This window comes from Phascolarctos cinereus, unplaced genomic scaffold (genome assembly GCF_003287225.1).
Source record: "Phascolarctos cinereus isolate Bilbo 61053 unplaced genomic scaffold, phaCin_HiC Scaffold_3;HRSCAF=262, whole genome shotgun sequence".
Taxonomy (NCBI): Eukaryota; Metazoa; Chordata; class Mammalia; order Diprotodontia; family Phascolarctidae; genus Phascolarctos; species Phascolarctos cinereus.
This window is the reverse complement of record NW_027555736.1, coordinates 29935648-29950607: the sequence shown is the minus strand read 5'-3', so window position 1 is coordinate 29950607 and position 14960 is coordinate 29935648. Positions and strand designations below refer to the sequence as shown.

Here is a 14960-nt window from a genome sequence, read left to right as displayed (position 1 = left end):
CTTTCAGAAAGATGACAAATAGGGGCTACAGAGTCTCTTAGTGATAAGTGGTTTTATATTCCTTTAGCTCCTTTCAAATAAAAGTTAAAGTATATAGTTCCTGGGTTTATTATTTGTTTAATTTCAAAAGGCACATTAATCCTTACTTTGTTGTATTTTAGATTCCAGTGGGGTGAAAACTTTCTAAAAAAAATGATACATGTTAAACATTTCTGGTTTAGGATTCATGTAGATTTCAAATGGAATGCTAATTAGGCCAATGAGACTAAAGGATTCATGTATGTAATGCTCTTTCATATTAGTTTCCCATGGAGAAAACTGCTTCCTGACTATGGATGACACCTCTAATTGTAGTAGAGGGTCTTGCAAATGTGATGCTTTGGTTCTAAGAAAGGCAGAGTAAGAAGTAAAGAAAAAGTTTAGTGAAAATAGCAATACCACTGAAAACTGAGAATGGGCATAATATTTGTACATGGAAAATACACTGTTATTATTACTATTTTTTATTCTTTCCCCCATCCCCAAGGTTAAGAGGAGTAGCAGAACCAAGATTTCATAAAAATACTGGTCAGAGCCAGATTTTGGGCAACTCGGTGGTACAGTGGATGGAGTACTAGGCCTGGAGTCAGGAAGACCTGAGCTCAAGTCCAGCTCTGGACACTTATTTAGCTGTATGACCCTGGGCAAGTCAATTAACCTCTGTTTGCCTCAATTTTCTCATCTGTAAAACAGGGATACTACCAGCACCCACCTCCCAAGATTGTTTGTAAAGCACTCAGCAGAGTGCCTGACATACAGTAGGTGCTATGTAAATGCTTATTCCCTTTCCTTTCCTCTCCTTATTTGTAAGCAGGTGGCCACCATTTATATGGTACATTTTGAGGGCTGCTGGAAAACATTTTCCTTCCCCTTAGGATCTCTTCTGCAATGCTTTAAATTTTCCTATTACTAAGTCCTTTTGATTATGGCATTAAAGGCACTGTTAAAATTAAAATATTTGGGAGCTATATACACATATATATGTATATATATATGTATATATATATGCATATATATATGTATATATATATGTATATATATGTGTATGTATATATATATATGCATATATATATACACATATATGTATATATATATATGTATATATATGCATATATATATGCATATATATATGTATATATATGTATATATATGTGTATGTATATATATATATGTGTATATATATATATATCTTGAAAAATTGATTATATCCACAGCACGAATGGCAAATAACTGACACGTGTATGTATATATATATATATGTGTGTGTCTATGTATATCACACACATATATCAGTTATTTGTCATTCATGCTGTGGATATAATCAATTTTTGTGCACACACACACATATCTACACACACACATGTATATCAGTTATTTGACATTCATGCTGTGGATATAATCAACTTTTCAAGTTGGGCAGTCCCTTTGTGAGCAAAATTCAGAGGGAGCGGGATACTAGGCAGTTAAATTTTGTGGGACAGAATGAGTACATGTCACACGTAGGACACTTCCTAGATGGGATGCTACCAACAGGAACATGGGAGGTATGGGGTGCTGAAGGTAAGGAAGATATAAAAAAGGGGAAATAGAGGGGACCTGAAGAAAATCTGCTGCCCTTGTGGCTTTGCCTAGGACCAGTCTTAATGTCAGCAATTTGAAATCTAAAACTTTGATGGTAAGAAGAAGTATTAGCTTTCTCTCCCCACATTGCCATCCGGTATCTTCTGTCCCAGTGCTAACTAGGTGTAGGAGTAGATAAGAACAAACCAGGAATACAGAGCATCCCCATGAACACTTCTTTTCCTCCTAGGGCACTTCTGGTGTCCTTCCTTGTCATGCTTTCTTATGGAATATCTTAGATCTAAAATCCTGGCCTGCCTTTAAAGCATGGCTCTTCTGAACTTTTAATACTGTTACACACACATGGAACTGACTAGTTTGTCCATTAAGAGAAAGGAAATGGTAAGAAAAAGCTAGCAGCCGTTCTGTATTTTCTTGAAGGCTTAAACTTGAACCAGAGAATAGAGGCAGAAGGAAGAGCTCCTAAGCAAAAGAAGTTGTTAAACACTTGGAATGTATTTTGCACCAAAGTGACACAAATTTCTGCCCCTTGGGCCTTCAACAGTAAAGACATCCCCCCCCCCATTTATAGCGACTACCTCAGCATTTAGTCACGACATTTGTTTGGAGGCAAAGGAACAGACTAGATGACCCGTAGAGCCCTTTCCCATCCCTAGAATTTTAAGAAAGCATGAGAGAAGAAACACCTTGCCGTTTTGCTTTTTACTCACAGTTTTGGTTTAGCTAGTACAGGAGGGGGCTCTCTGACAGGTGAAGGAGGTTCAGGTATCCTTGCTGTTTGCCCACTGAACCGATCCTGTGAAAGGTCAGCAGGGATCTGGTCAGCAACCTCTGCTCCATCTTCAGTAGATGCTTCACTTGCTTTGTCATCTTCAGGTAAATTGAAGTGTACTCGAAGACCAATCCTAGAGCTGGATCGGGGCTCATTGTGATTCACCAGAACTCCTTCAAGTTTGGGTTTGGGGGGTTGTTCCATGGAACGCGGCTCTGGGTTAGGTGGGGATGGTGGGTTTTCGACAACAGTTGAGTTGCCCGTGGAATTGGCTCTGTGGGGAGTGATATTATTGCTATGGTCCTCAGTCCCTGAAAGAACAAATATGGAAAGGAATCAATACAATATTTTTTTTAAAGAACAAAAAATACGGAACTTGGGCTTAAGGATTTGTGGACCTGGGTAGGGGTTAGACAGGCATAATAACACACTCATACTTCGGTAGATGAGTGACAACAGACTGAAGAATAATAAAAGCTTACGTTTATATAGCACTTGAAAAAAATTAACTGAAGTAAGGCACCTTACATGTACGTTTCTTTCTGATCTTCACAATAATTCTTTGAGGTGCATAGTGTCCTAGCATCCCTGTTTTACACAGGAGAATCTAGGTCTCAGAGGGGTTGAGTGGCTTGCCCACTAACAGCTAGTAAGTGGAAAAGCTGAACTGAACCCATGTTCTTTTACTCCAAAGATCAGTATGTCTCAAATATTACCAGGTAGACATGCAATGGCAGAACACTTGTCAGAAAAGAAGAATGTAGGAAACTCGGGAGCTTCAAAGGATTAGAAATTTAATCTAAGCACACAGTGTGATGATGCTGTGGCAACAAAAAAAAAGGCGCTATTTAGGGAAGTATTTTAGGACTAGCTTACATAAGACTAGAAAGATAAGGGTCTCCTTTTGTGCGTAACAGAGACAAGCACAAGTGGTGCATGTGGAATGGGATTCTATCCTCAGGAAGGGAGAGAGAGGATATCAATAACTGGAATGTGTCCAAAGAATGTCTTCCCCAATGATTCAATGACTTATGAAAGATACCAAGGACAGCTGCAGATGGGAGGCTAACATTAATCTCCACATTGATACTTAATGTCACTGCCTAACCTGCCCTGACATTTTAAAGTGAAAAGGCCCATTAGGATCAGTCCATACCTCTCACGGTCAGCTGGGCAATGCTTGACACTGTGCCGTACTTGTTGCTTGCCGTACAAGTGAAATTCCCAGAATCTTCTGAGAACACTTCTGCAATGACCAGTGTACAAATCTCCTCTAGAAACCAGAAAAGGAGAGTGCTTCTTGATAAGGAACAATGTTGGAGGTATTCATACTTTTTTTTTTCAAATCTATATTTTACTGGTTTTGCCTAGAGACATATGAAGAGGAGGCAAAAGACTCAGAGACCCCAGTCAAGAGAAATCCCCTGGATTCAGTTCCCTGAGTTGCAAAAGCACATACTCTAAGACAAAGTACTTTATTAAACTCAAACACAGAGACACAGAATCCTTAAAGGATGACCTTTAACTGTGTAATACTTTATTCATACTTTTAAAGGACACCAGAAATGACTGGTCCAATACTATGCCGATATATAATGTCAAGACAACTTAATGAATTAGTCCATTTAGCCAAATAGCTGGCCAATCCAATGAGAACAAAATCTGTCAAATCAGTTATTGAACTAAATTGACTGGTTGGCTGCATGATTTAGCTAATTTAGTCCAAAAATACTGCCCATGTATTGGCAGGAGACTGGCCTAGATGACTTCCCATTTTCTATTTCTAGGATTCTGTAAGATGAGCTGAATCCCCATTTGGGATTTTCTTGATAAAGGTACTGGAGGGGTTCACCATTTCCTTCTCCAGCTCATTTTACAGATGAGGAAACTGAGGTAAATGGGATTAAACAATTTACCCAGGATCCCATAGCTAGTAAATGTCTCAGGTCTTCTTGACTCCAGGCCCAGTACTCTATCCACTGTGCCACCTAGATGCCCTTTGGTCCCCCACCTTTTATTAATCTTATATTTCCTTTCCCCCAACAAAATGGGTCTCCAGGAAAGAATGTAACATATCTCACATTAAGGTATTAATGTCTATTAAGACAATGGGTCATTTTCCTTTGGGGTATTTATATTTTAAGGGGGAAAAAGAATCTTTAATCATGAAATTTCTGTAATCAGGCGGTTGAGTACGGGAGACCCTAAAAGGGGCCCTGAAATCACTTAGTGTAGCCAGTGTCCTCCTTGTAAGACCTGCCTTTAACATGAAAATGTTACAAAGTGGGGAGCTCCCCCAAGAAACAGTATTACTACATGATAACAAACTTGAACTCATCTAACATCTAACAATAGCTATTAGCAACAACTATTAGCAATAACTGGATAAGTTGCATCTAGATTCAAAAAGAAATACAGTTGTCGTAGCAGGAATGCCACAGTATGGATAACTGAAATAATAGTAATAGCTAACATTTACACAGTATTTTAAGGTTTTAAAAATACATATACTGTCTCATTTGATCTTCTCAACAACACTAAGAGGTAAATGTTACTATTACCTTTATGTTATAGAGCAGAGAAAGGTTATAGAGACTGAGAAAGGTTAAGTTTCAAATGACCTCTTACCTGGTTCAGCCATGGACCGTGGTTCTAAAAAAAAAAAGAATAAAAAAATTATTGGATTGAGAGAATTCACTTATGCATATTATATTTTCTTCTAATACTTCCTAGGGAATTCTATATGCACTTATTTTTAGAACTGATTTAATAAGCTCTGTAAATCAATGCTAAGTAAAATGAAATAAATGCTAATTATGACAGCAAGAACAGAATAGCATTTCAGAATGGCTATAGTAAGAGCAGGTAAATAAGTGATATACATTAGAACATACCTGAGTATTCCACCAAGAATAAATCCTGTCTTATAAGTTGAACCAGACCCTTAAATTGGAGATATCTACTGTGCTAGCTGTGTCTCATGGATACCTTATTAACGTACCTAAGACCCTGCTTAGAATAGAAATATGGAGATGATGATGAAGAAGAAGGAGGAGGCGGAGGAGGAGGAGGAGACGACAACGACCTTGGAACAATTAACGGCAACTGAATTGTAAAGATTTTGTAAAGTATAAATATTTTTTGATTATGCAGAAACAAAGGTCTAAACGCATTTCAACACTTTTACATGTTACAAACTGGGATGAATTAAAATCCAACGAATGAATCTAAATCCAACATCTAAAATCCAACAAATGAAATGCACTAAATAAAATCAACTTACTTTTCTGTAAAATTCGAAAATCTGGAGAATCTTCTATCAATGTCCCTTCTCTGTACCACTCAACTTTGGGGGATGGTGCTCCTTTAACTCTGCATTCAAAAACAACTAGTTGACCCTCAGAGGCTGATAAATCTTGCAGCATCTGTAATGGGAAAGTATATTATAAAAATAAAGAATTGTTGTATTTTCTGCAATTTAGTGCCAATTTCTAGAAGATATTATTTCCCCCAATGTTTGATCTTTTTCTAAGTCTTCACATATGTGAAGACTTTCATACCTGGACCATATTTTCTCACATGTTTCAATTTCCCCTCACCCCCATTTCCATCTTTGCACTGAAATCATTGATTATTAAAACGTGTTGATTTAATTTGGAGGGTCTTACTGAGCTCTTTATAGAATTTTGCTGCCTCTTCATGTAATTTCTCTGAGCTTCAGTTTTCTCAGCTATGAAATGGGGTAGGGGAGGAGGATGAAGAGGGGAAAGGGCAGAATGAGCAAAGCCAGTGTTTTTTCTTGCTCTACTAATGTTCTAGGTTCAGCTACAGGTCTTCTTCTATACAACTTCTGTTGGTACCTCTGTCATATTTGTGACATGCCTGTGAGGAAGGCAGGGGGCATAATAACTACACAAAGCTAGGAATCTATTAGCTTCAATTCCACCACAGATCAGTGCATATGCTGAGTTAGAAAATAATCCGGAAAAAAGAATGGTCTGAGTTTGTCCATGTAGTCATTAGAATTCTGGATCAGACCCCTAGCATGGTTGTTCCGGGTTTTCCTGTCTCTGCTGTTATATAACAGACCTGCTCTTCTACCTTTCCCTTCCCCCACCTGTTCTACCCCTGCCCTCTTCAAATTACTGCTGAAACTGCTGGAGCCAGGGCTTCTGAAGCCTTGGAGCGGGAACCAGGGCAGCAGCTGCTGTGGGCGTGGGAGTGGGGAGGGGGTCAGCAGCCTCTCACCCTCATCAAGTGGTAGTGCTCTTTTTTTCCCTACAAAAATACTTCATACTGTACTGTTTGGACTTGTAGGGAAATACTTTATTAGTGAGGCCTCTCCTTATCTAAAGTCACATAAAAAGTCTTGTAAAAGATGGTTCCTATTGGTCCAGGCCTGAACTAAGATGAAGTAACTCCATGATCCAGTCATACACTCTACCACCCATTTGTTGGGGAGCTTTAGGCAATTCATTCTCTCTCTGTGTACCTTCATTTCCCCCAACTCTAAAATGATGATAAAATGAGTTCCCATTAACCCCAAAGAAATCTAAGGATAAATGATATGCTGCTTAAAAACAGAACTGTGCTCCACAGACCAACACGTGTGCTTTAAGAATACAAATGATGATTTCTTGGCTTCAATGAAAAAGACCCTATCATTATAGGACAGAATAGGTCGTGAGGGAGAGGTGTTAGGTTGGCGCCCAAAGGTGAGGAAACAGCACAGGAATAGCCTAAATGAAAGTGCATACAAGGGTTTGTTGCCATGGCCCACAGACACATGAGCACTGCTGTCAGTGACTCTGACTCAGAGAAATGTGTGGCTAATGACGCTGGCAGTGACTGTCCTCAGCAGTGCCCTCCCTGACGGCGACTAATGCAAGTGTGTGGATGCTGCTGAATCCCGGGGGCGTGGGGCCAATGCTTACTAGCGCCCTGTACACGCCCAAGGAGTGTGTGCTCCATTTATGGAGCTGAAAGCTTATGGCAGAGGAAGAGTCTACACAGTTTGGCTCTGCCGAGAGCTACTTTTAAAGTCAATTCTGAAAAGCCTTGCTTATGATTTTTTCTTGAGGAAAAATCACCTGAACACGGAAGCATATAGACAGGGTCTTGATCACTGAGGCACTAAAGCAAGTTTCTAGAAGACGAGGGATCAAAGCTAGCTCCCTCCTGGCGAGCTAGCCCCCAGTGCTGCTGTGTGAATCACTGCTTGGTACTTTAAGGAACTGTGATGTCACCTGCACAGGTATATCTTCCACTGACCCAGATCACTGCCTGCCCAGATTGTAGATGATGATGATGACAACAATGACGGTTCATTTTTGTACAGCTCTTTATAGCTTGCGGTGATTTTTTCAGGTGAAGAACCTGACAAGTTAGGTGACTTGCCTCTAGCCTCACAGCTAGTAAGTTTCTGAGGCAGAATTCAAACTCAGGTTTCTTGACTCTAAACTCTGTGCTCTCATTTCTACTCCTAGCAGTCTTTCCTAGGTAGCTTCATGAGTTGCAGTGGCAGAAAAAACCTCATCAGTTGGAGGGCAGCCCAGTGATGATGAGCCTTACCTTGGTAAAGCTCAGCTACAGAGAGAAGTGCATCATGTGATGTGGGTGGACTTTTACTTGTGCCTTTGTAGGCATGAGCTTGGGACCCAACCACCAGCTTCAAATTGCAGAAATACCACCGGTGAAAACCAAAGTACAGACTAGAGCAGACTAATGACAACCAAAGGGACCTGCTCTCATCAGGGATGAACATTCACTTGAAATGGAAACTGGAGCCAGTAAAGGTGTGTTGAAAACTCCTGGGGACAATTTACAACCAAAAAGAATATTGTGAGTGTGGAAGGACTTGCTTGGCGACGGGGAAGCCATTAGTGGAAAGTTGGGGTTGTACCTATTACCAGAAATTTTTCCTGGTGAATTCATATCCTGAGGTAACATTAAAGAACACCCAACAATTTTGATTTTCTGAGTTGGTGCAGTTATTGTGGTTTCTTTAAAGTCACATCAGAGGGAGATTAAGTTTCAATTACCTTTGTGAACACAGGAGCTGCTATTATAGGTTTTCCATCCAGTCCTTGTAAGTAGTTTGTGGGACTCTGACACTGAAAATTAAAAGAAAAAGGAACAGTGACAAATACCTCGGCCACTGAGATAATGCAATCTTTCTGTATAGATCTGGCCTCTAAAACAGTTAATGCGGGGAATTGCTCTTCCCAAGAGGAACTTATGAGGCAACCCTAAGCTTGGGTACCATAGAGACTACTTTGGACTTAAAGTCAATCCTTTTCTTTCCAGAAATCTGCATAGTTATTAAAAGGTGGTAAAATGGGTACTAATAGATCAAAAGCCACAGTTTTTTTTAACTGATCAAGTGAAGAGCCATCTTAATTTTCTATAAATTTGGTGAGAAATTTTTCATATTTTGTTAATTTAATATCCAGTAATTAATTTTGTTAATTCGATGTAAATTATTTAATTATTTTTACCTATAATTTCCCTACTTGCTACAGAAGTATTCTAATGGACTAGAAGAAAAATTTCATCCCTTGGCACTGCCAATGAACAGAAATGAGCAGTTATCACAGAAAAAAATATCACAACACCAGAAATCAGTTATTCTGTGAGCAGTATCACCATAGCTGTGCTCTCTGAGACAGGCTGTAATAGTTAGAAAATCAAGTCTCATGGGGTGAGGCACACCCCCATGCCCAGTGTGACATCCTATATGTGCTCTCTGCCTTTTAAATTGTAGCATGAGACAATAAAGTATTGGGAATGGATTCATTTGCCTGGGAAGCCTGGATTCTCATACCTGCTGAACGGTAGACAGGTGAGGCCGGACCACTCTAGGCTGTGCTTCTGCGCCTTCCTTCGGGGTGACCGCAGAATTAGTAGGAGGTGAGGACACCTCACTCGGCTTCTGGGCCCTGTGAAATATTTAAAACAGTGCAGTCTTACCGCATTTGCCCACTACTCAGTGCAGATAGATTCTCTCAAGGATGGGACAATGGGCTGCCCCTGAACACAATGTGTTCGATGTCCTAGAGTTATGTGTACTTTTGATTTGCATTTATTCACAAAAGGAGGAGTATGACATTCCTCCAGGGCAGCAGCAGAGGGGTTACAGAGAGCCACAGGTCTCCCTGAGGAGGCCCTAGAGGATTCTGCCGTTGGACGCAATTCATACAATGTCACCCGCACACTAGAACATCTAGAGCACCTCAGCATTTATAGGCAATCCCTCTTTCCATCCCATCCTCTAGGAAAGTGGCAAATACCTTCATCAACTATACTTATTTTATGCCTCATTTGATATCTATAAACAGAATCTTTGAACAAAGTTTACCTCTGCGTTGCATTTTTTTTTTTTTGGCAAGGCAATTGGGGTTAAGTAACTTGCCCAGGGTCACACAGCTAGTAAGTGTCTGAGGCCAGATTTGAACTCAGGCCTTCCAAACTCCAGGGCTGGTGCTCTATGTACTGCGCTACGTAGCTGGGTTGTATTTTTCAAGAAAACCTGTATAACCTTGCCTCATCATCTTTCTTCCTTCTAACTTCCCTATTTCTGTCAAGGTCGCGACCATCCTTCAGTCATTTAAGATCACAGTTTTTCTTTCTTCCATGTCCCCTCCCCTCCCCTCACTGCACCTCCATCCATCCAATTGCCAAGTTTTGTTCCTTCTCCCTTGACCACACTCCTGCATCTGTCCCTTTCTTTTCCATGTAGACAGTCATCACCCTACTTCAGACCTTTATCACCTCCTTTCTGGACCATTACAAAGGCGCTCTCTTTGGTATCTCTGCTTCCAAAAGTTCCCCTCACCCATTCACTTTCCACAGAATTGCCTAATCTTCTAATCTAAACTAATCTTCTTAAGACACTAAGACACGGAGACTATGCCATTCCCCTTGTCAAAACCCTTCAGTGGTCTCTATTGTCCACAGGTTAAAATACAAACTCTTCAACTTGGTATTTAAGGCCCTCTAGAAACTGGCTCCAGCCTTCCTTTCCAGCCTTATTTCCCATCACTTCCTTTGCAGTCCTCCATATTCTTGTCAAACTGGACCACCAGTGGTTCCTTGAACTCAATATTCTGTCTTTTACCTCTGTACCTTTAAGTGAGCTGTCTCCCATGCCTGGAGTTCCTCCTTACCTCTGAATGTTAGAATCCCTAGCTCCCTTCAAGGCTCAGCTCAGGTACCTCCTCCTCCTTGAAGCCTTTCCTGATCTCCCCAGTTGCTAATGCATTCTTAGTCTCAATTTTCCTTATATTTATTTGTATAGATGTTTGATTCCCTGCGGCTCTCACCAGTAGGATGCAAGTTTCTTGCAGGCAGGAGCTGTTTAATTTTTAGATTTGTATCTCTAGCACCAAGCATTAAGTACCTTATACAGAGTAGGGGCTTAACTTATCTTTGTTGAATTAAATTTACCTCTGTAGTGTTTTAAAAAGCAGTTTATAACCTAAGTCAGCATTGTCCCAGGCTGTTATAGTTCTCTGCTTGTGAAGAGGATCAAGAATTTACCGGCTAGGGTGGTTTCTAGATTCTTTTGGCCTCCTTGTTGTGGCCATTGCTTTATACTGGGTAGACATCTATTGGGAATGGCAATTCAGAATCAGTCTTTTCCTTTATACATTTCTCTTTTTCTGTACTTACAGATAGAATGAATACAGCAGGTTGAATCTCTTGTAGCTGCATACAGTCTGTTCTTCTCATCTTTATGCTTTCTTTTAACTCGTTTTTGATTTTGGCTATTACTCTAACCAATCAATGATTTAACTATCCACAAACAACTGGTTTAGAAATGACTTCCACATAATTAACCAGTCATTTCCTGCCCAGTGGGATATAGCTAACTTCATTTTTGGGGTTATATTTAGCTAATCATGAGCAACTCAAGGTGAATTGTAATTATATTTCTTAGGTCCACGATAAAATAAACAGGTAATTATTTGTTTCTATGAAAAGAAACTTTGGGTCATCTTTCTTATGATTTTTAGTTTCACTTGTATTTAAGATTATGACTGGACCTGTATTTCATTGCTATAGAAAACTCTTTAGTTTAGGAAATTCCCTCTACCATTGCAGGCTGACACCTTCTTGATGATGATGATATACAGAATCAGCTGCCTAGAGCACTGAGAAGTTTAATGCCTTGCCTGGGGTCCAATTGCCAGTATGAGTCAGAGGTGGGCTTTGTACCTAGGTCTTCCTGGTTTCACGGCCAGCTTTCTACCCATTATACTGCAAATGGTTCAGTTCCTCCAGTACCAGATCAACTCATTGGTCATTGGACAAGGATCTTGTATTTAGAGCACAGATTACTATGGTTTGGTTTGGTTTTAGCATCCTCTACCCCTTCTTTCAGGGTAGCTAGGTGGCGTAATGGATAGAGTGCCAGGTTGGAGTCAGATAGACCTGAGTTCCAATCTGGCTGCAGACGCGTACTAGCTGTACAACCTTTGGAAAGTCACTTTACCCTGTTTGCCTCAGTTTGCTCACTTGTAAAATGAACTGGAGAAGGAATTAGCAAACTACTCCAGTATCTTTGCCAAGAAAACCCCAAATGAGGTCATGAAAAGTCAGACATGGCCGAAAAATGAACAACAAACCCCCTCTTTTACCACTCCACCATGATCATTGCAAAAGCAGCCTACATCACACCGAGGACATCATTTTGTATTTTCCTTTTGTTCTTGGGTTGCCATAGACAAAAAATTCATCACTAAATGGTGAGCCTCTCCACACTAAGCTGGGCTTGTCTTTAGTCTGTTGCTAAGACTATTTCAGGAGTCTGGTTTGGTGGAATCTTTTCTTCTAAATTTTCTTTTTATGTGTGTATGTGTGAACTTAACAATCATAAACAAACATATCAATATACAAAGAAGAAAAAGAAAGGATTACATAAGAAACTAAGTTTATTTTGTTACATAATTTGTTTTTTAGGAATATACACATCCAATACACCAATAGATCCATACTCTTCTTGGCATAAGCTTCCAGAATTTGTACTCCATTGGCATAAGCTTTGGGAACTTATGTCACAATGAGGCATTAGAGCAAGACTTCTGTTGGGGTGACTCCAGGACAAAACTTAAAATAAAGTCTCAGAATCTGTGCATTGCTTTTTAGTATAAAAGCATTTTCATTCTCTCTCTTACAGTCCTATGAGATTGGCAGAGTGAGTGGTATCATTTCTATTTTGTAGATAAGAAAATTGAAGTTCAGATAAGCTAACTTTCTTTCCAAAGTCATACTGCTGGCTAATAGTGTTAGTAGTTAATAATGATGTAATTAGTAATGAAGTCAGTCTAAAAACTCAGGGCATTTGACTTTTAGCCCAATGTTTTTAGGTCATGTCTTGGACCACAGTGCTTCAAATGAATGTAAATCCTATAGTGAATGGAATGATTATAATAGATAAAAGTTGGAGAAAACAAAAGCAAAATCATAGTTGAATTACTTTGCCTGGTACTTCAAGAGAATGATGTAACAGGCAGCATGGATAGTAAGCCAGTTTTAGATTCAGGAACACCTGGACATATTCTAGCTCCTGAGATCTTGGGCAAGTTATTTAACCTTGTCATGACCTAGCAAATTTTCTAAGGCTTTACATTGCAGAATAGCTACAAATTTGGATTGATAGAGTTCCATACATGCAGTTTCCTATACCAATAAAGTCCCAAATTCAGGTTTTTGATGATGATAATAGATTATCTTGGATTAATGCTAGAATTTATTATAGGTTTTTGAGCACTTTTCTTCTGAGCAGAACTAGACTATAAGATCCTTTAGGGTAAGCAGATATCATGTTTTATCTCACTATTTTATCTCCCCTAGGAATTAGCATCATGCTCAGCACACAGTGATATTTAACAAAGCCTTGTGTTATTTGTGTAAACAGCCCAGGTTTCAGAATTTATCTTACTGAACACTATCAATTTAGGGAGGTAAAAGAATTTTGCATTTCATAGATGAGAAAATGAGGTTAAGTGTCCAAGATCATCTCTCTATCAACATTACATTATACAATTCAGCTTCAGTTGGTGCCAGCTGAATAAACAATACTTTATATACTAAGTAAAATGTTTGCCTTATAGATTTCTAAGCTGGAAGTGACCTTTGGGTCTTCTTCATTATTATTGTTCATCTTCTTCATTAACCCCCTCATTTTTTCGGATAAGAAAACTGAAGTCAAGAGAAGTTTGGTGTCTTATCTAAGATCACATACCATAATTCAAGATTTTCTTGTTGACTTTGAGTCATTCTTGTTACTATTTTAATCAGAAAACATCAAGCAGTTGCAGCATAAAGATCATTTGTTCCCCCTTGCATGTTTTATTGCTATTTGTTTCTTAGAGGAAATATTGATATTAATCTGATAACTAAGCCAAAGGAAACAGCTGATTGTTCACCTAATACAGTCCAGCCCTTTCTTTTGAGACCACACAGCTATGAATCCGCATTACTCTCTTATCCCCCAAATTGCAGATTTTAAATTCTACTTGAAGTAAAAAAAAAATTAAAAATGAACCAATTCATAGTTTTTTAAAAGACTGCATGAAAGCTAAGAAACAAACTTATAGTCAACAAAATGAAAAGTTTCAAAAATCAACCTAATTAACCTTACCGATTCATATCTTCCTTACTAACGTCCCCCTCAGAGTCAGACGATGAAGCACCTGGGAAAGAGGGAGGAGAGACATGAGATTCTTATCCTAATTTCTTAAATTGCTGTATTTCTTAACCAAGCAGCAGTAAAAAGAAAGGCGGCTTTGGGTTCAGGAAGAACTGGTTTCAACTCTGGCCTCAGACCCATTCTGGGTCTGTGTAGAGAAATGATTGGGCCCTCAGGATGTTCTTTAAGACCAGTGAGTTCCTGATTTGTGGAGAGGGAGAGCAGCACACTGGGAGTTCCCTATACTAACAAAACCTACCTCCCAAAAGATCTTTTTTTTTCTTTTTTTGCTTTTTGATGAGGCAATTGGAGTTAAGTGACTTGCCCAGGGTCACACAACTAGTAAGTGTTATATGTCTGAGGCCAGATCCAAAAGATCTTAAAACTCAAAACAACTGCTTTAACCTTCCAGTTTTCCTAAGTTTGAAACTCTCCCTGCCTGTAATGAAAATTGTTTAGGAATGACTCTCAAGTTGCTCTAAAAGGTAATGGCATTCTCCAGTGTCTATAATTCACTTTAGTCCCTCAGTCACAGATTTGAGAAAGGGCTTAAAGTAGATTTCAAACATTGTAGCTGTGGCTGTGTGCCCCTTTGTCTAGCCCTAATATTAATAAGGTAGAGTTGATTATTTTGTTGTATTGTTTTTTTTAAAGTAAGGGTGTTTGTAGTCCTTTTGCCAAAACCAGAAAAACAGTAGCAGCAAAATCTCAGCACCAGTACTGGAGCTCTGATATTTGGCTTACTGATAATTCACTGGCACCCCAGACAAAACCTCTGAAGAGGTGAGGTCAAAGATTTCCAAACAGACTCTTTATCCATTTGTTAAAGAACAATACCCAGAGAAAATCCAGGGTTTCAGAGAAACTTCTAAAAAT

The 14960-nt window shown here is 39.3% G+C and overlaps 1 protein-coding gene across 1 annotated transcript in view; it reads right to left on the bottom strand.

Moving 5' to 3' along the window:
- The window catches only part of MYPN (myopalladin), a 93999-nt gene that overhangs the window by 41995 nt on the left and 37044 nt on the right, over positions 1–14960 (bottom strand). The window contains 7 exon segments of the mRNA XM_020998164.2: positions 2331–2703; positions 3549–3665; positions 5021–5044; positions 5676–5817; positions 8434–8505; positions 9216–9330; positions 14037–14088. Of these exon segments, the coding sequence (XP_020853823.1) occupies positions 2331–2703; positions 3549–3665; positions 5021–5044; positions 5676–5817; positions 8434–8505; positions 9216–9330; positions 14037–14088 (895 nt within the window).